The 21093-nt window shown below is 45.2% G+C and overlaps 1 protein-coding gene across 3 annotated transcripts in view; it reads right to left on the minus strand.

The window, feature by feature from the left end:
• The window catches only part of TMTC4 (transmembrane and tetratricopeptide repeat containing 4), a 62901-nt gene that overhangs the window by 1819 nt on the left and 39989 nt on the right, over positions 1 to 21093 (minus strand). For all 3 annotated transcript variants that reach the window (XM_003789604.3, XM_023513103.1, XM_023513102.1), the window contains 6 exons: positions 14883 to 14962; positions 14606 to 14713; positions 14360 to 14501; positions 8213 to 8327; positions 6930 to 7042; positions 1028 to 1097 (listed from right to left, as the gene is read on the minus strand). In XM_003789604.3, the coding sequence (XP_003789652.1) occupies positions 1028 to 1097; positions 6930 to 7042; positions 8213 to 8327; positions 14360 to 14501; positions 14606 to 14713; positions 14883 to 14962 (628 nt within the window). The remainder of the gene's footprint in view (positions 1 to 1027; positions 1098 to 6929; positions 7043 to 8212; positions 8328 to 14359; positions 14502 to 14605; positions 14714 to 14882; positions 14963 to 21093) is intronic.

A 21093-nucleotide genomic window follows, 5' to 3' on the forward strand; every position in this document is an offset into this window, starting at 1 on the left:
ACCAATGTGGTGGAGAAAATTCATATGACCGAGCATCTAAACACCGACGGCATTGCCATGCTGTGCTCTAAAAATCTGAACTATGGAGATGTAAAAAACGGAAGAAGGCTGGGCACGGTGGCTCACACCTGTCATCTTAGCACTCTGGGAAGCTGAGGCAGGAGGATCCCTTGAGCTCAGGAGCTTGAGACCAGCCTGAGCAGAGCGAGACCCAGTCTTTACTTGAAATAGAAAAATTAGCTGTGCATGGTGGCCGGCACCTATAGGGCCAGCTACTTAGGAGGATCACTTGAGCCCAGGAATTTGAGGTTGCTGTGAGGTAGGCTGATGCCACAGCACTCTAGCCAGGGTGACAATGTGAGACTGTTTCAAAAAAAAAAAAAAAACCCAAACAATAACAACAACAACAACAAAACAGGAAGAAATGAATTCTAGGAAAAAATGATTATAAATGCATTTTTAGCCACAGCATTAGGGGATATAAGAAAGCAGAGAAAACCAGGCTGTAAGGAGAAGATCTCCTATGGAAGCAGGAAGGTAAAGGAGGTAAGTCAGACACTTCCACGGCTTCTCAGCTTCACGTCCCAGGACCCTTCACACAGACAAGGAACATCTGAGTCGTAATCACTAGACGGGGATAAAAAGAATGGACAATTGTTCTTCTTTTTTGATTTTTCATGCCTTCAGACCAATAAATGTGACTGTCACTTTGCCATCTTTTAAATGTAATAACTAGACCACATTATAAAACCAGATTGTGGGCTCGGCGCCTGTGGCTCAAGTGGCTAAGGCGCCAGCCACATACACCTAAGGTGGCAGGTTCCAATCCAGCCTGGGCCCGCCAAACAACAATGATGGCTGCAACCAACCAACCAAATAAATAAATAAATAGAAAAACCAGATTGTGAAGGACAATACAGGCTAGCTTTGAAAAAATCTTCTCCCAACACTGATTTTCTAGAAATGCACCCATTCCATTAAAATTACATAGAACTTCAATATGATTCAAGTTGAAAGTTTTTCTTACCCAAATTACCATGGTAACTTGCAGCATTTGGATTCGCTCTAATTGCCTTGAGGAATAAAGCTTCAGATTCCTAAAAAAATGAAAGACATAACAGAGAAGGTATTTGTTGTCCACAAAGCAAAGCTATCGTTGGTTATATCCCCTGGTTCTCAAACTTTAACATCCTCCTTTTGTGCCACTGCATTCTTCCAGAAATGCTCAGGAGGCCCAGTGGGACCACCCTCTTCTGACGGGAGGCCCCAGGAGCTAGAAGGAAGCAAAAGTGATTGGGGCGGTGCCAACCTCAGAGATGGGATGGATGTGCTCCAGGGTTCTGCCACCTGCCGCCCTGCAGCAGCTGGAATGGACCTTGAAGGAGGTCACTGGGGTCAAGGTGCTATAGAGGATGAGAAAAGTTGGGGAACAGAAGAGGCCAGGCTGCCGACTAGATCCCTGCAGGTGCCGTCTTCAGCCAGCACCAAGGATCACATTTCCAGGGCTCTCGAGGCAGGAGCTGGGACCTATCTCACCTCCCTTAAGAACCAGAAACACCAGAATGCAACCCATTCAGCTGGAAAAATGAGCAGGGAGAATAAGGAAGGAATAGCCACTTGTCACCTAAGTTGTCATAGTATTGGATATGACCATGACCAAACGCCCCTAATAGGCATGAACTGATTCTTATGCAGACCAGTTCTTCCTCTAAATAGTTCTTACTTCCAATCTGGTCACTAAGAAACAGGGCAAAGTGTCTTCCTACCTAATCACTGCTGAACCGCTGCCGGCTGGACAGGACCTTCCTATGATCTGAGAAATAAAGACGCCTAATCTGTTACTGACCTGTCCCCGGAGGTGTTTACCCTACCCTACACTCGCATTCCTAATCAGTGGCAAATGCTGAGCTTATCTAACCAAAGCGCTTGGTTTGAGGGTAGTTTCTGCAGCTTCCACCTGTGCTATGCTGACTTTTTCCACATGGGTTTTCCATATCTAAGATACGCACCTTATAATGTATAAGAGGACCAGTCCCTTTGCCCTGTTATGGCCTGTGGCACTCCTGAGAAATGGGTCGAGAAGGGGAGCGAACATCTCTGAAACCACTACTTTCAGACAGAGCTGGCAGAGAAAAAAATTTGTATTTTAGACCTGCCATCCAAGAGGGACTGAATAAAGACATCAGGATAACATCCAGGATGTCAGTTCAAAGTCTGTGCCTACGTTCCAAGTTTCAGTAGCTGAAACTTCTTCAAAGAGGTTCAAGATGTTCCTACCACATCAGATAGGCTGCAAAGAAAAAAAAATCAAATGGATTGTATAGTTTTGCAGCGGTTTCTAAGTAGCTGTGCTGCTTCTGATGATTTTCAAACATTTCCATTTAAAATATAAAACCTGAGAAATAGGAAGGAACCAAATCTATTTTAAAATCCTCCCTTCACTGCAAAGCAAGTGTTGTTAACTAGAGAACTGGTTTAGGGCTAGTACTTGGGAGGCTGAGGCAGGAGGAGCTCTTGAGCTCAGGAGTTTGAGTCAACCCAGGCAACATAGCAAGACCCTGTGTCTTAAAAGAAAAAAGGCAAGTTAGGAGTTTTCTAGGAAATGTCAGATTTGTTTCTTTAGTGATTCACCTAACTAGTCAAATGCCAGTGAGGATGGACATCACCCAGGACAATGAGGAGAGGGCCGGTTTGGGGGACACAGTGGTTTGAAGACAGGGAGTTGACACCTTTAGGGGTAGGTGGGGGTTGGAGGGAGTGCTGCTGTCTGGAAAGGCAGGGCGTGGATTCTGCAGGGTGCTGTGAGAACTCCCAGGTGGAGACAACTGGGAGGAAAAGTAGAAACACAATGGCACATGGAGCAAAGGGCAAAAGGGCGCCAGGAGGAGGGGTAGTTTTGGAGGAGGTGAGCACGGCTCAGATGGCTCCATCCCAGGTAACCAGGGCAGCCTGGGCCTGTGTCTGGGCGCCAGGTGTGCAGCCACTTTACATCCCAACATCTGTGGGTATTCAAATCCTATGAAATGCTCATCTATTAAATCAGGCTTTTTTTGTTTTTGTTTAGTTTGAGACAGTCTCACTCTGTTGCCCAGGCTACAGCTCCATGGTGTCAGCCTAGCTCACGGGAGCCTCAAACTCCTGGGCTCAGCAATCCTCCTGCCTCAGCCACCTGAGTAGCTGGGACTACAGGCAACCAGCTAATATTTCTGTTTTTAGTAGAGACAGTGTCTCATTTTGCTCAGGCTGGTCTTGAACTCCTGAGTTCAAATGATCCTCCCACCTCACCTTCCCAGAGTGCTAGGATTACAGGTGAAAGCCACGATGCCTGGCCATAAATCAGGCTTTTAAATGGCCCTGTTCATAAAGCAGCAAACTGTTTATAAAGCGATCTTCTGTAGAGGTGTCTGAACGCTTCAAGACCCAGGCAATGACCTGATTTATGCCAATGAACCAATAAACTCACATTTAAACTTGGGATTTTTTTTTATCAATTAAAAGAAAAAGAAATTCAATATTTTATGAAGCATGGTAGACAAAATACATTCAAAAGAGGTTTAAGACTGAGAAAGGGCTTGCAATGTGTGTTTCTAAGTAGGAACAAGCGCCCACGTTCAGGGCTGAGGGGCTGAGGTCATCTCAGCCACAGCCGTGGGAGGCGGGCAGTGCCTGCAGTGACAGCCCCTCACTCCTGTCCGTGCTCTCCAGCAGCGATTCAGGATTCGGGAAGGTCACGGAGGTGGCCTGAAGTGAAGTGGAAACCGTGAGTCACACAGGGAGAGTGTTACCCCTCCTTCCTTCTGACTGGGTCAGGGCAGAGTCTGAGCCCAGTGTTAGAGCCACACCCTCTAACACAGCGGTTCTCACCCTGTGGGTCTCGACCCCTTTGTAACAATGAAAATACATCCCATATATCAGATATTTACATCACCATACATAACAGTAGCAAAATTACAGTTATGAAGTAGCAATGAAAATAATTTTATGGTTGGGGGTCACCACAACATAAGCAACTGTATTAAAGGGTCGCAGCATTAGGAGGCATCAGGAAGGTTGAGAACTACTGCCTACACCTGCCAGTCTCCCTCGGAAGGTAACAGAGGGTGACTTCAGGCTCAGAGCCTTGCCCAGAAGAACATCTAGCTAAGGTTTCATAAAATGTTTCATTTTCAGTTACCTTCTGTGTACAGTAATGACAGGATGTGTCTGCTCTAAAATACACAGGGCTGGGCAGAAGTAACACCCTTCTGTGCTTGAGTGTGATATGGTTATATTACAGAATTATGTGCAAAGAATGCAAATTACAAATAATGGAACCAATAACACCCCCTTTTTATGAGCTGGTAATCTATGCCAATATTTTATTATAAAGTCATAAATACGTAATTTTGTAACACACCAACATCACACCCAAGTACAAAAAGGGCCCAACTTTTGCCAGACCCTGTATTTCCATTAAAAATCTATTCAAAGAAAAATATCAAGAAAATAAGTCAGTTAATATTTAGGTTTGGCAAAAGAAATTAATCAGGGTGGGGCATAAACGTCTAGACTTTTGGAAACTGCTCTATCAACTGCTCTGAAACGACTGGGCCGTGTAATCAGCAGTACAGAAAGAGAAAGAGTCTGGAAGCAACGCTCTGAGCACTGGAAAACAGTACTTTTGTAGTTTTATCACATTCGCCCCCAAATGGAAATTAAATGCCAAGAAGTAAAATAAATTCTACTACGTTTTATCCTTAGAGATGTATTTAAGAATCACTAAACTATTATATATCTGTGTGTGTATATATATTTAATAGTTACAAATTATGTTTTTATATATTTTTTCAGATCACTCTGTCAGGAGGTTGAGCAGATTACTGCCTCCATTTCACAGATGAACAAGCTGAGGCCAGGAGCAGTTAAGTGACTGCTGTTAAGTTTTCAAAAGGGCTGCCAAGACAGGATAAGGAGGTGCCCTAGGACCACATGGTATCACGAGAATATGCTCCCTCTGCACATCAAAGTCTCAGAATGGGTTCCCAAAGCCTGACTGTTTCAGGGCCCAATGAGAGCTGCATTTGGTCATTTCACGACTACTAACTGGGTGCTTACTAAGTGTCCCTGAAAACTGGGCCCCAATTTCCAGGAGCCTCCAGGGCCTCTAAGAAGATGCGCTAAGTGAGTGACAGCGTACAACAGCAGGTATCTAGGAGCAAAGTGAGCTCCAGACGGCAGAGGCCTGCCCTGCCCTGCCCTGCCCTGGGTGGGTCAGTGAGCATAGCCGAGCTGGAGGGTCTGTGGGCACAGATGCCCTCTTCCCCACAGCACCCCATCCTGCCCCAAGCTCAGTAAGGAAACAGGTCCTCTGAAACAAACAGTATCAGGGACATAGCCAACCAAGAGAAACAGGTATCATATGTGCATTACGAGAAGAGTCCTGAGCACTTATTTACAATTCTAAACCCTTAATTGAAAAACTACATTAAATGCCTGCCTGGTGGTTGCCGTCATTGCTGGGGAAGTCCCATCATGCCCCCCTGCATGGCAGTTCCTGCAGAGCTCCTGGTGAGTTCCTGCCTTCAGATTCCATTTCTGCGCCCTTATCTTAGGCCCAGTGCTCTGGCCTCAACAACTAGGAAGCAAATGTGTAGAGAAATGGGAAACTGATTTCTCCATTCTGCTTTACGGAATATTTTCTAATTTATCTGGGGGGAGAAAAAGAACAGCGTGAACTGGAAGTCAAATGAATCCTGAGTTCTGTGCCCTTAATGGAAATTCCAATCTATAAACTGGGATGGTAGAAAAATCAATACAGTGATTATATAAGGCACATCTTGAAGATGACTCACTGTAGCTGGGTCACTGGAAGAGGACCGAGACTCTGGACCCGCCCCCAGCAGACAGATGGCTGGAAAGGTCATTTAGAAGGGAAACCTGTAAACCTGGCCTCCCCCTGCTATGCAAGTAAATCCATCAAAGACAAACCTGAACTCCTCCACAAGCCACCTCCGGAGCACGATCTAAAATGCTACGCGTGTGTGGTGAAGCCATTAGATCCCCCAACTTTCAAACAGGAGGGACACACGTGCAATGTTTTACTATCTTATGGAAAACTATACTGATAATGACATGTAATGAACAAGAAGGGGGAAGTAAATCCAGGCTGAAATGTTAGTCAGTCGCGCCTGTTTTGCTCACAAAAGGAGGGAAGGTGCTGCTGCCGTAACATCGTGTCAGGCGCCCAGGATGCAGCTAAATGTGCATTCTCCCTGACCTGGCCCACAGAGATGATCTGAGCGCATCTGTGTTCCAACAGGCTCCCTTGGTGATTCTGTCTGACATACAGAATTAAAGTTTGAGATCCTGGCGTTAGGAACATCAAGTCCCCTTCAATATACAGAGCTTATTCCTGATAGAGCCTGGGGGCCCAGCCAGAGCACAGATGCAATATCTGGGGTCAGAAACCTGTGGGCCTTGCTGATGGCCTATAACTTAGACGAAGAAAAACTCAGAAGCACAAGAACCAGTGATGTATCCTCCATGGGTAGAAGACGGAACCCACAAATAAAACCCAGAGCTCCAGCCAAGGGTGAGAGTCAACCTCTTTGAGCCGGGGCAGGACTGGGGTGATTCCTGCACTACTCTGAGTCCTTCTCTTCACCAGCCGCACAGCAAGCGAGGCCGGCGTGTAGCAGCCCCCTGCCTGCTCCCGCCCCAGCCGACGTGGTACAGCAGTAGTTAATTCTGATGAGAAAGGATGCCAAGTTCGACCCCCACGTGCATCTTCTGGGCAACTTCTCCAGGAAACAAACTGACCGGGCCACCCTGGCGCACCACTGCCACTGTTCTGGCTTGATTCCGAATTTAACTGGGGCAGAAGTAACACTTATGACTTCTGTCAGGTGCTGGCCTTAACTGCAAGGAATCATGGGCTGCAGTTTACACACCTTGTATTTCTGGGATTTCCCCAGCACGTTTGCCAGCGAGAACATAAGAGAGTGATCATTGGGTATCAATTCCAGGGCCTCTCTTCCAACTGCTTCCGCTTGGGCTAAATTACCTGGGAGTAAAAAATGGAAAAGTAAGAAACATGTTAATGTTGTACTTGCGTTTTTGTCTCTAGAATTGAAAGGGCTTCCGTGCATAGTACACAGCAGTTATGAATAAACACTTAGGAAAGTCCCGGCAGAATGCGTTACGTACACATCTGCACACCATCTCGTCAGCGGCAAAGCCACTACAACTCAGCACGATCCTGATGTGACACATAAACAGCTTTTGATTAACTTGTATATAAAATCTACTTTCATTTTTCCCCAGATACCAGTTATACCCAAAGCAGAGAAAACAAGTTGGTAAATAAGAGTATCATAGTAACACTTTCATATTTATCATACTGAAGTATGAGTTCTGTGTTTTGCCTAGCGACAGACATATATCAAAGCACCTATTATTGACATGTAATAACTGTACACATTTATGGAGTACACATGTGACATTTTGACACAGGAACACAACGTGTAATGATCAAATCAAGGTATTCAGGATATCCATCACCTCGAACATTTATCATTTCTTTGTGCTGAGAATATTTTAAATCTTGTAGCTATTTTGACATATACAATAAATTGTTAGCTAGAGTCCCTCTCCCGTGCTAAGGAACTTATCTTCTGATCTGTTTGTACCGATAAATCAAACTCTCTCCAACTCCCCCCACCCCACCTCTGATAACTTTAATTCCATCCTCCTCTCTGCCTCCCTAAGATCCACGTTTTTAGCTCCACATGGGAGTGAGAACATGTGATATTTCTTTCTGCGTCTACCATCATCATTTCTTTGGGTTTTTAAAGGCAAGTGGGCAGAGTAACTTCTAACCCCATGGCTGTGTCATCTGAGAGCATCTCTTCTGTGTCAAGTCGGTGAACTTGGAGCACAGACCTAACACCACCCATTTCTTAAGCCCACCTTCTTCCGAAGAAAGGAGATACCACATCTCTTCCCCCATGACCCTGCTCCAGTTCTAAGGGAAGAGGCAAAATGAAGGGTCATTTTCCCAAACATTCATATTCCAATATGTCTATCCTTTCAGAAAATCCTACTTGATAACATAAAATATTTAGCTCCATATTCGTTAACTTTCAAACTGGGGGGAAGCACAATCATCTCCAGCTCCTAAGTATTCGATGGTGGCGTACTAAGGGGGCAATCCGTTTAGTTCACCTTCCCGCACCTGTATTATCAAGGAGTATGATCATGTTGTTCCACGCCAGACTGTGCTCTGGTTTCAGCACGGTGGCGTTCCTCCACGCATTCAACGCGTCGACGTGACGATTCAGATCTGCATACTGAGAATAAAGCAAGGCCAACAGGTCAATATTGCAGATGAAGTTTACAACCTTCCCTCTCTGACACACTATTAAAAAACCCAAACCCAACCAAACCCCCGAAGACAAAACAAGCAAAACACACAAACAAATAAAACAAACTTTTATTTATGGAGCTTTTATTCATTTTGTCCTCAAATGATCCCAAGGAAGTAGATATTACTATTATCCCTATTTTATAGATTAAATAAGTAAGGCACAGGGAAATTAAGTAACGTTCCCAAATGTGCATAAGTAGAAATGATTAAACAGGAATTAGAACTAGGTGGTTGAGCTCCTCACCCCAATGTCTTAATTATAATCTATTATTTAGTGATTCTAATTAATGTAATCATGTTTCAGACTACTGAAATACTGCACAAAAGACTACCATTCGTCTTCTTACAGAAAGACTTCATCAGTCCATCTTTGACCAAGTATCATTTAGAATAGTACACAGAATACTGGTTTTTCAAATAATTTCATAACCAAGAGCTGTATGTGTCCAGCTCCCCTTGGGAAGGATGGTCTAGAATTCTCTGCCTGCCTATCCCTAAACTTTTTTAATTTAAAAAAAAATTTTTTTGTAGAGAAGGAGTCTTACTTTGTTGCCCTTGGTAGAATGCCATGGAGTCAGACAGCTCACAGCAACCTCCAACTCCTGGGCTTAGGCGATTCTCTTGCCTCAGCCTCCCAAGTAGCTGGGACTACAGGCATCTGCCACAACGCCTGGCTATTTTGGAATATTATTTTTATTGTTATTTTTTTTCTTTGGAGTTTTTGGCCGGGGCTGGGTTTGAACTTGCCACCTCTGGTATATGGGGCCAGCGCCCTACTCACTGAGCCACAGGTGCCGCCCCCTATCCCTATACTCAATATGAAAATATGAGGATATCAGACATAGTTTGCGAACTCCTTAGAAAAGTCACCTATAGTAATATAAAACCTCCTGACAATTTGGAGCCTATTTGCCTTGTTGAGGAAGGAGAGAATTATCTGTTGCTTTCATTTGAGAGGGAATTTTGTTTAACATTGGATCATTAATAAAAGCCCACAGAGGGAGAAAGTGATGGATTTTTTTTAGCAGGTCACCCTCTTGCCCTTAACTTGGCTGAAATGCACCATTTCATCTGAATGTACTTGATCCCTTTAAATGTGCAAAAAATTATAAATGATCATGGTTTATCTGAGTTCAAGGCGGTTCCCTTACGTACTGCCAAGTCTGTCTTTTCTTTGGGTAACAGGGACATTCTGACTTGTCCTATAACACACACGCAAATAGATGGCATATTACGCAAGAGAAAGAAAGATTTAATGAGTCATGGAAACCTTTAAAAGGACCCATTTGCTAAAGATGTTGCCAGAAATTTCCCTCAAGACTCAGAAACTCAGGTGGCGCCTGTGGCTCAGTGCGTAGGGCACTGGCCCATTTACTGAGGGTGGTGGGTTCGAAACTGGCCCCAGCTAAACTGCAACAAAAGCTAGCCGTGCATTGTGGCGGGCGCCTGTAGTCCCAGCTACTCGGGAGGCTGAGGCAAGAGAATCGCCTAAGTCCAAGAACTGGAGGTTCCTGTGAGCTGTGACAGGATAACACTCTACCAACGGCAAAAAAGTGAGACTCTTATCTCTTAAAAAAATAAGACTCAGAAACTCAAGTTACAGTCTTTTACTCTAATGAGGAAATGATATGAAAAGTTAAAAAAATAATTTCGGATGCTTAATTAGACTAACATTTAAATGACCTTATTTTACGTCCCCAGGCTTTCTCAAGTCAATTCTCTCCAGCAAGTGATAAGCATTTGAGTCACTTGGAGAAAATCCACGGTGACATTTGAACACACCCAGGAAAAGCAACATAACTTCATTTATACAATACAGCAAAATTCTTCACATTCATTGCTATCATTACTACCACAAGTATCATTATTTACTGAAGCATAACAACAGAACTGAGTTCTGCTGTTTCATTTGGTCTTTGTCATGACCTCAGTTCTTCCTATAGCATCCATACAGAAGGAACAAACAGTTTAAGGGAAGCAGGGAAAAACGGTGGTTTAAGAAGAACCACCCATCCAGAAAGAGGACGGGTAAGGTGCACGTTATTCACCGACCAGTCCCGTGTCTGGACCTCTGTATTCTGTGTGGCCAGGGTTCGGGGTCTGTAAACCACTCCGTGTGAAGTTTCTACCAACAAGTGTCACAGGTGTCAGATGGTGGGGAGAGGGGAGTGGTCCTTCCCCGACCCTCACTCATGCCTTCCTTCTCGAAGCAGTGTCTCTTACGTGGCTGTGTCCCCTCCTCCGCAGAGCTGGAAGGAGTGGTTGTTTCTCCAGGATCTCAGCTCTTTTTTTGCAGTGTTGGCCGGGGCCGGGCTTGAACCCGCCACCCCTGGTATATGGGGCTGATGCCCTACTCCTTGAGCCACAGGCACCTCTCAGCTCTCGAGGTTGTGGTAACCCCGGAGCTCCTTCGGAGTTCTTAAATTCTTATAGCTCTACTCCTCCTGTTTGTTCCCTAAACCTACAGGATTTACTGTATTTACTAATCTCTGAGTTAATATTACCTTTCTATTTTTGCTCTTCCACCTTCCCAATTCCTTCTATTAAATTTTCTCCATTTAAAATAGTTGGCATGGTTTATGTTCTCCTGAACAAATCCTGACTGGTAGAATCAATCCTTGCATTGTGAATGTCTCTGGTGGTACCTCCAGCCACTGCTACTATAACTCTGAGATCAGGAATATGTCCCAGGGAACCTAGCTCTGCCTAATTTCCTGCCTCACAAGAGAAATGCATCACATTCTCTCCTCATCTGGGCTAGAAATCAAAACAAATTTCTGTCTTCTGTTACTAAAGAAGGATTTCTAAACCAGAAAATTTTAAGTATTGCCTTCCTCTTACTCGCCAATATATAAATGGGTTAGCTGAATTGTTAAAGATTAAGCTCTTAATGCTTTTAAGCTGTCAAGTAGGCAAAAGCTGGATAATTAAACTACAATGGGGAGCATAAGCCTCAATAAGCAGGAACAGTTGGCGGAAGGGAACACAGGAAGACCATTTCAGGGCAGCATAATCAGTAAACAATATAAACAAAGAGTCATGTGAGGTCTCAGTCTGCTCCGTCCCACCGATGATCTTCCAAGTTCAAGTGTGATGAATCCCAGGGACTGGAGCACATGATGAAGCTGGTGTTTTGTATTTTATGTTCCTTTCTTTGTACTTGACTCTTACAGAAGGCACATTTAGCATAAATCCTCTGCTTTCCGAATCCCAAGGAACCGCAGGGACTGGCAGCTACTGGGCAGGAAGACCCGGGGGCTGGAGGTGGACTCCCTCACTCTGCAAGCAACAACCGAGGGAAGAGCGGCCCCCGGAATGAAAGAAAAACTCGTGTGGAAATCAAGCCTCAGATTTCACTCAAGCACTAGTTCAGCAGACGCGGTAAACAGAAACAGTGACGCCTGCCTGCTGTATTCAAACTGCCTCCGTGCACGTATTCAGATAACACCACCTTTGCCCCCTCCCCACTCAGCCCCCTTCTCACATCGTTAACTCTATGAGGAACAACTGCACCTTGTACGTGAACTGGAGTACAGGGTCCTTGGGAGTCATTACATTTTCACTTAGAAGATTTGGGGGCCTCTATTTGCATCATTACAGTGAGTGACGTTCCACTGTCCTTCCCTAACAGCTTTTCTCTGTAATAGCTTCAATTCTCCCTGAATCTACAGGTTTCGTAGAGGAAACTGTTCCAACATCAAAGCGTGTAACTAGCTCACAAAGCACAGAATTTTAAAGTGTAAAAGAAAACAGAAATGCATGCCAGGCCGAGCGCTGCTAGAGGAAGATCACAGGACAATAGGAGTATGGAGCTATTGCTCCTCCTTGTCCAAACATCTGGCTATTTCAGAGATTTAGCACATGCCTGCCACCTTCCTCTCTGAGCCCAGGAAGAAAGAATTTCTCTTTTCTACTCTGGAGTAAGCACATAGAAAAGGCACCTTCCTGTGGCACACCATAACTAAAACATGCTCCCTTTAAAATTGATAATGTCATCATTATCCGCCCACACCAAGTGACTTCTGCAGGGGAGGTCTGACTGCTACCCCTGCTCAGCCATGTGTTCCTGCCATCTCGTTTCCTCCACTCATAAAATTCTATCCCTGCTGGGCATGGGGGCTCACGCCTATCATCCTAGCACTTTGGGAGCACGAGGTGGGTGTGATGCTTGAGCTCAGGAGTTCAAGACCAGCCTGGGCAAGACTGATAGCCCATCTCGACTAAAAATAGAAAAACTAGCCAGGCACGGTGTTGGGTGCCTGTAGCCCCAGCTAATTGGGAGGTTGAGGTAAAAGGATTGCTTGAGGCCAAGAGTTTGAAGTTGCTGTGAGCTACAACGCCATAGCACTCTACCCAGGGTGACAGAGTGAGACTCTATGTCTCAAAAATAAATAAATACATGAAAGATAAAATAAAATAAAATTCTAACCCTCCAACTCACAAAATCATGGCTACCCAGTCCAGAAACAAAGACATCAAGGCCAAAGACATTCACAATGTGGCAAATATTAACACCTGGCTTTCAATACACTTAAAGCCGTTTTCTAGGCGACTCTCTCCAGAAGGTCCCTTCTGCTCATACTCAATCTGTCAGGTCAAAAATCAGACAGAGCTGCTTCCCAGATGCAGGACCAAGGACAGGGTGTAGGAGTCACCTGGGGGGCTTACTATGGTTATTTTTAAATACAGATCCCCTGTGGAGCTTTTGATTGATAACTCTGAGGAGGGTAGGGTGATGTGCATGTATAAACCGGTTTCAGGAACTACTGGTTTTGATAACACAGGGAATCCTTAAAACCAAGAAGCTTCAGGCCTTTAAAATGATAATAAATAGGCCTCTCTTTAGAACACTAGGATGCTATCCCATTGTGAGGCTAAGGAGGTTAAAAATCTGGAAATCTACATAAAAATTTCCTTTAAAAGGCACATCACTGTACATGCACTCCAGTTTGGCTAAAATGAACAAATAGTTTCTCCTTAACAATTTTATCCAATAAATCTAAGTATACTAGAAACACATTAAACAGAGGACTGTGGGGAGAATACAATCATTCTTGTTGAAAACATTTTGTTATTTGTATGTGTCTTATTTTTTTTGGTCAAGCAAAACAAAAGCAATCAGATTTATACATATTCTGTCAATAACTACAAGTATAAAGTTACTATGAAACACAATACTTCCTATTTCTATAATGCCAAAGCCCTTTCAAATAAATTGTGTGCCCTCCATGGCTGTATTTTTTGGGGGGAAATGTCCCCTGCAGTTGGAGAGATCTGCTCCTTTCAGAAAAAAGAATAGGAAACGCAGAAATCACACTACTGATTTTTTTTTAATCTTAATGTTTATTCAGTTATTGTTTTAAAGACAGAGAAATTGACTTTTATCAGGAAGTTACCCCTTGGAGCACTGTTTTACAGGATAGGAGGAATTAAAAAATTTTTAATTTATTCCTCAGTATAACCTTTTGCCTTGGTCTCTTAAACTTGATTAACTCAATCTGACTTGCTCTCTAATTAGAGCTTTAAACAATTACTCATAAGGAGCTCAAATAACTGCCTTCAAATGAGATAAACACATGATAAAGAACTTATAAAATTGTAGGCCAAGTGTGGTAGCTCATGTCTGTAATCCCAGTGAGTTGGGAGACTGAAGCAGGGGGATCACTTGAGGCCAGGAATTCAATACCAGCCTGGGCAACACAGCAAAACCCCCAAATAAGAAAAAATTAGCCAGGCATGGTGGCATGTGTGACTTGGGAGGTTGAGGCAGGAGGATTGCTTGAGCCTCAGAGTTTGAGGCTGCACTGAGGTATGGTCACAAAACTGCACTGTGGCTTGGGCGACAGAATGAGACTCAGTCTCTAAAAAAGTTTTTAAATTGGAGAGTGCTAGGTGGTGTCACTAGTATCATTCTACTATAACTAAGAAAGGAGGCACAGGGCATGCTGTGCTTACCAGACGGCCGAGGTTGTAGTAACAATCTGGGTATTTCCTTCTGTGTTTAATTGCTGTCCGGTAACTTTGCTCTGCTGCTTCAAACCGTTTTAGGCTGTTTTGCACGATGCCCAAATTCATCCATGCAGCAGCAAAATCCGGCCTAGAAGAGCATTTTGTAAAAGAGTAAACAAGAAAAAAGGGTTGAGGCTGGAATGTAGGAGCACACGTCTTCATCCCCAGCATAATTCTAAAAACAAGGCTTACTGTATTTGTACAGCCATAGACAGCAGCTCCTCTGCTTCCTGTAACTCATTTCTTTCTTTTAAGATATTTCCAAGATTATTCATGGCATGAACATACTTGGGATTTAATCTGGAAGTTGAGAGAGAAACCAAGCCGACCGTTAATGCAGAGAAGTTTTCATTAAGCTCCCAGGAATTGGCCACCCTATCCTGAAGAGGATACACTTTTTAGGCTAGACAGCAAGAACAACCCACACATAATTCAGATTTTATTCCTTCCTGAGGCATGCCTGCCGTACCTCACAGCTTCCCGGTAGTATCTGATGGCTGCCGTTTGGTTGCCTTTATCAGCCAGGTTTTTGCCAACGTTGTAATGAACCTGAAAAGAGATGATTATTTGGCTATCAGCGGACAGACTTGGTTCAGAGCCTGGAACTCTATCCTGGCTTCTCACTGAAGACAAAAGGTAAAGGGATTAAAAAAAAAAAATACACCCACCAGAACTTTGGCTAAAATCCTACAGTGGGAAAAGGGCTGCTTGAGGTTCAGCCCCCAACTCTGATAAGAAAAGATCAGAAGAAAGGAAGGTACAAGCAGGTAGCATCACCAAAGCAGGACAGACGGGAAGTAACTGAAGAACTCACTACAGAAAACTGGAAAACTGCCAGGGTGGGCTGTTTCCATTGTTTTTTTTTTTTTTGAGACAAGGTCTCTCTCTCTTTTTTTTTTTTTTTTTTTTGAGACAGAGGCTCAAGCTGTCCCCGTGGGTAGAGTGCTGTGGCATCACAGCTCACAGCAACCTCCAACTCTTGGGCTCAAGCGAGTCTCCTGCCTCAGCCTCCCAAGTAGCTGGGACCACAGGCACCCACCACAACGCCTGGCTGTTTTTTGGTTGTAGCTCTCATTATTGTTTGGCAGGCGTGGGCTGGATTCGAATCCACCACCTTAGGTGTATGTGGCTAGCGCCTTAGCCACTTGAGCCACAGGCAGTGAGCCGAGACAAAGTCTCTCTATATCATTTAGGCTGGCCTCTAATTCCAGGGCTCCAGGGATCCTCTTGCCTCAGCACCCCAAGTAGCTGTGACTACAGATATGTGCCACCATGCCCGGTTTTTTATTATTAAATCCTTGAATCCCCCTCACCTCACTCCCTCACTCCCGATTGGAGATGAGATTACAGAGTCCAATCACGTGCAGAGATGAAAGGAAGAAACCATGATTCTATCCACCCTTTTACACAAGTGCAGCCCTGCCTGTACACCTGTCTTCTGCTGCAGCACGAGCATTTTACTTAATGTCTGTTTGGGCAGAATGTCTTTCCCAAACTCACAGGCCAAAATGCTAACCCCAATATGATGGCGTCAGGAGGGTGGAGACCTTGGGAATAGATCAGAGCCCTTATGAAAGAGACGAGCGAGAGCTTCCCCTCTGCTCCTTCGTGAGGACAAGTAAGCACCGGGAACCAGTAAGCACCCTCACCAGATGCCCAATCTGCCCACACCTTCACCTTAGACTTTTCAGCCTCCAGACCATAAGGAAGCAATGTCTGTTGTTTAAGCCAGTCAGTCCCTGGCACTCTGTTATGGTAGTCTGGACTAGGGCAACACCTGATAAAGTCCATCTTCCCTCTTTCCCTCAGGTACCAGCTGACCATGTCTGTCAGGGTGCCAGCACTGAGAGACCACAGCGTGCAAAGCCATCAGACTCCCCACCAAGGAGTCAAACAACCATGTGAGTACACCTGTCACCACAAAGGTCTCAGAGGGTGCTACAGGCAGACGAGTTTTGGCAGAGTGAGGATGCCCAGCTGGACGAGGCGGCATGGGCAGGGCTCCAGGGGTGGAGGGGTGCCTGGTTTGAGCAAGAGCCCCATTTGTCATTGGAGTGCAGAGGACAAGGGGCAGCAGGCAGGGAGCCCTGAGCAAGGGCAGGCTTGTTTCGTCACTGGCTCAGAGTGGCTGAAGCTCGGCACGCTACCTCTATGAGTGTCCTGGGGCTGCTGCAAAAAGGCCCAGCACCAAGAGTGCTGGGGATCTTAGCACAGAGAGGTCTTGCCCCCTTAGTCCTGGAGGCCAAGATGGAGGTGTCAGCAGGGCTAGTTCCTGCTGGAGGCTCCCCAGTGGAGACTTATTCCTGTCTCCTCACTCTGGCATTGCTGGGATCCCTGGCGTGCCGCTGCACCTCCTGACCGCGGCCTCCGTCTCCTGTGGTCTTCTCCCCCTTCGCCTGTCTCTGTGTCTCTTTCCCTCTCTTACATGGACACCAGTCATACTGGATTAATGGTCCCCTCCTATGTGATCCCAACTCAACTTAAGTTTTAATTACACCTGCAACAAGCCCATTCCCAAATAGGGTGACATACCAGGCCCCAACGTTAGGGACTGAGCACATCTTTTGGGAAGCACAATTTGACCCACAGCCTGTAAGATGGGATGGGAGGGTGGCGGAGCCTCGTGCTGAGATTTCTGTCCCTTGGGGTGAGGGAGAGGCTGTGGCTGCAGTCCTGGGGATAGAGGACAGCAGAATGAACTAGGGTGATGCTGAAGTACTGAAGGGATTTGAGGAACATCAAGGAAGCAAAAAGCCCAGGAACTGGTGACATACTGAGCGGGGAAGTGAGGTGAACGTGAGAATCAGGTTTCAAACAGTCAGAACAGAGAGGATGAGAAGGGATGGGTGAGCGGGGACAGGAACAAGGCCACTCTGGACGTCCATCGCCACCATCCATCTGCAAGACTTTTCATTTGGCAAAACTGCAACTTTATACACATTAAATACTCTCACTCTGCTCTCCCCTGGGCAACTACTGTGCTACACTGTGACTCTATGAATCCGGCTCCTCTCGGGACTCTCCTAGGAGGAAGTGTACGGTACCTGTGCATCTGTGTCATGTGGGCCAGAATTTCCCTCCTTTTTACGGCTGAGTCATATTCCCTTGTACGGGTACACCCCATTCTGTTTATCCGTCATCTCCGGACAGACTCGGTGCTCCTACTGTAGCAACAGTGAATGATGCCACTGTGAATGTGGGCGCTCAAAGTCTCTTCATCACTGTTTTCAATTCTTCTGGGTACATGCCCAGAAATGGAATTGTTGGATCATACGACACTCTTGTTTTTAATTTTCTGAGGAACTAAACTGGTTAATTTTATGTTACGAGAATTTCACCTCCATTAAAAGGAGAGAGAGGAGAGAGGGCATTTCACTGACTGCAGAGGGTGGGAAAGGAGGTAGGAGAGCAGGACACCCAGCAGTAGGCTGGCTAGGAATTCTCAGGCCACTTTGCAGCAAGGGCACCAGGAGGCCAACACACACGCAGCACTGTCTCAGCCATACACACGTAGCGGAAAGGACAAAGAAAGGAGTGGGGACTTGGATTGAGCCCAGGGCAGTAAGGCTGCACAGGCTCATGAGGACGGTGGTCAAAAGTAGCAATGATGCCCAGAGCTCCTGTGGGGACCGGATCCTGTAAAGCCCAGTAGCAATCCCACAGGAGACGGTGGTACAGAAACGTGTGGGATCAGGGTAGGCAGTGTGACTACTGCCAATGATGATTCCAGCAGCTGAGAAAAGCCGGGGCCGCCCGAAAGTGGCCATTCGGTGCACGTGTGGTCTCTTCTCACTGCAGCCCTGTGAAGTGGCTACTCTAGGACCCGCCCTTCAGGGTTGATAAATGACTTCCACACCCCTCAGCTCTTATCCAAGGCTGTGATGCTGGGTCTGAACCTCCAACACCTGTGTTTCTTCTCACTAGATCCCTCCCTTCACTACAGGGTGAAGACTGAGGTCACTGCCTGAGGCAATTTCTAGATCCACTTATTCCTACCGCTGGCCTGTGTCTTAAATGAATGCTTCTTGTTATGTGTTACTGTCACTGGCCTTTGTCTTAAATGAATGCTTCTTGTTATGTGTTACTGTCCCCTAAAGTTCATAGTCAAGCCCCCAGGACCCCAGAGTATGAATGTATTCAGAGCAGGGTCTTTAAAGAGATACAGTGAGGTCACATGGGTGAGCCCCCCTCCAGCCCACTGGAGTCCTTATAAGGGGAGGAGGTTTGGATGCACAGACAACGGGGGTGGGGTGGGGGTGGGGGTGGGGTGCACACAGAGGAAACACCATGTGAGGACGCGGGGAGAAGGCGGCTGTCCACAAGCCAAGGAGAGGAGGCCTCAGAGGAAACTAACCCTGCTGTTACCTTGACCTTGGACTTCCAGCTTTCAGAACTGTGAGAAAATGAATTTCTGTGGCTTAAGCCACCTAGTTTGAAGTACTTTTTATGGCAGCCCAAGTGGACTAATACATCTTGAAATACAATAGCACATTCAAGTAACATTATGTCTGAACACAGCTTCAAAACCACCTCTGAAAATTGAACTACCTCCTGCCTTATTGATCTTAACCTACAGCTATAGCATTTTCTCAAAAATACTTGTATTTCTGGAGGAGTACGGAGCTGTGGGACATTCTTTAAGCACACATGTAACAGATTTCTTTCAAGCTGCCAATTCAATAGTACATACATTAATGTTTCCCTGCTCTGATGAAAGGAAACGCAAGCGGAGAAATCACAGGTAATGTAAACGTGTACTATCATGCACAACTCAGAGTAATTTAAACTTCCTCAACAAAATTAATGCCCATTCATAGGTATTTTCATCCTTAAATTACAGCTGGGAGAAGGTCAGTTAACACTACCATCAGAGCAGGCCTGGGAAAAACGTGGGCTCTACAATGGTTAGAATTCGCACCTCCCCCACCCCAGCCTGGAGGTGTGACTTCACTGTCCCATGCACAAAGAACCTGAGGCTGCAGAATCCAACCTGCCAGCGACATCCTTGTGGTCCCCAGAATACAAATACAGCTTCCACTCAGACTTCAACATGACTCCTGTCTCTTCTGCCCTGAGCTCCTGCTGCTTTCCTTTGTTCCGGGCAAATTCTGCTTTCTCAGTAAAAAGCCCAGATAAAGAGTTCAACTGCCCTCTGCAGTATGACAGTGTTCTGTTAGAGCTCAGGATGCCAGAGACCAGGAGATCAAGAGAGAAGGACAGGGACTCTGGAAATCCAGACTGCAGCTACTTAAACGGAACTAGTTAAACACCCGGCATAGCCCTGGACGGGGGTCCATGATCGAGGACTGGTAAACAGGTTTACCCAGAGGCCAGCCTTATCCTGCGGGGTAGATAGAGAATTCTTTGAATAGAAAGTAGCTGCCAAGATTGTAAAGCGGAATGAAACCTCACAAACAGATCACTTAAAATAGTGCTTGGAGAATGAGTGATTTTTATTTGCTTATTATATAAAAGATTGAAAATACTTGTTTACTCTTCAACTTGCCCTCTAGTATTTGTAAATGATATGCTGAGGCAACGAACTAGCACAGGAGAAGCCAAACATAAACACTTCCATGCAACCTCAGTGAAATCAGAGGTCAGTAACCAAAGGCACCTTTAGGTCCCGGCTAACCCAGCTATTAGAAACATCCTGCCAGCATCTGATGTTAAATTTGAAATTGTTTTAAACATATAGAAATCTTGGGTCATCCCTGGTTCATTCCTTAAGAAAATACCTCACTGTGGTGTGTGATCCTTTTTATTACTAAAAGAATTTAGTGTTGTAGCACAGAGTTGCTATTAAGGGCAATATGCTTTTTAAGACTTAACACCTAAAAATGACTGTTTACAGATACCTGGTATCTCATCCACAGAAAGCTCAATGAATCCGATTTCCATTTGGCTCAATTCAATAACTAACACTGGATGCCTACCATATGCAAGGCACTGTGGGTAACTTAAATGCAGACCAGGCACCAACATAACCTACCTAGATGCTGCAATCTTTCAAAAAAAGATGAATCTGGCTCAGGGCCTATAGCTCAAGCAGCTAGAGCACCAGCCACACACCCCAGAGCTGGTGGGTTCGAACCCAGCCCAGGCCTGCCAAACAACAACAACTCCAACCAAAAACCAGCCAGACATTGTGGTGGGCACCTGTAGTCCCAGCTCCTTGGGAGGCTGAGTTTGAGGTTGCTGTGAGCTGAGGTGCCACAGCACTCTACAAAGGGCGACATAGTGAGACTCTGTCTAAAAAAAAAAAAAAAAAAAAGAATGAATCTTATTCTATAAAACTGGCCCTAAACTAGGCCCAGTTGTCAGGTACTCCCTTAATATTCAATGACTATCAAGAGAAACCAGTATACTAGAGGTATTCCCTCTAAGGAGTTGAAGGAAACCAGAATCTCCTAAATGAGATGTCTTCCCTGAAATCAACCTAGCTTTTTTCAAAAGAATAAAGGCAATTTTACAGTGCCTCAATTTGTAACAGGAAATTAAAAAAAGAAACACTGTATCTTGCTTATAATTGAAAAAAGTTCTTAGAAAAGGATATCACCACTGTCTGTTTTAAAGATGAGGTCATGTATATATCTCTTAAATTAAAAAGAGAAGACCACACACACAGACACACAGAGACACACACCACACAGACACACACACAGAGAAACACACAGAGA

Source organism: Otolemur garnettii, unplaced genomic scaffold (genome assembly GCF_000181295.1).
Source record: "Otolemur garnettii isolate 467f Iridium unplaced genomic scaffold, OtoGar3 scaffold00034, whole genome shotgun sequence".
NCBI lineage: Eukaryota > Metazoa > Chordata > Mammalia > Primates > Galagidae > Otolemur > Otolemur garnettii.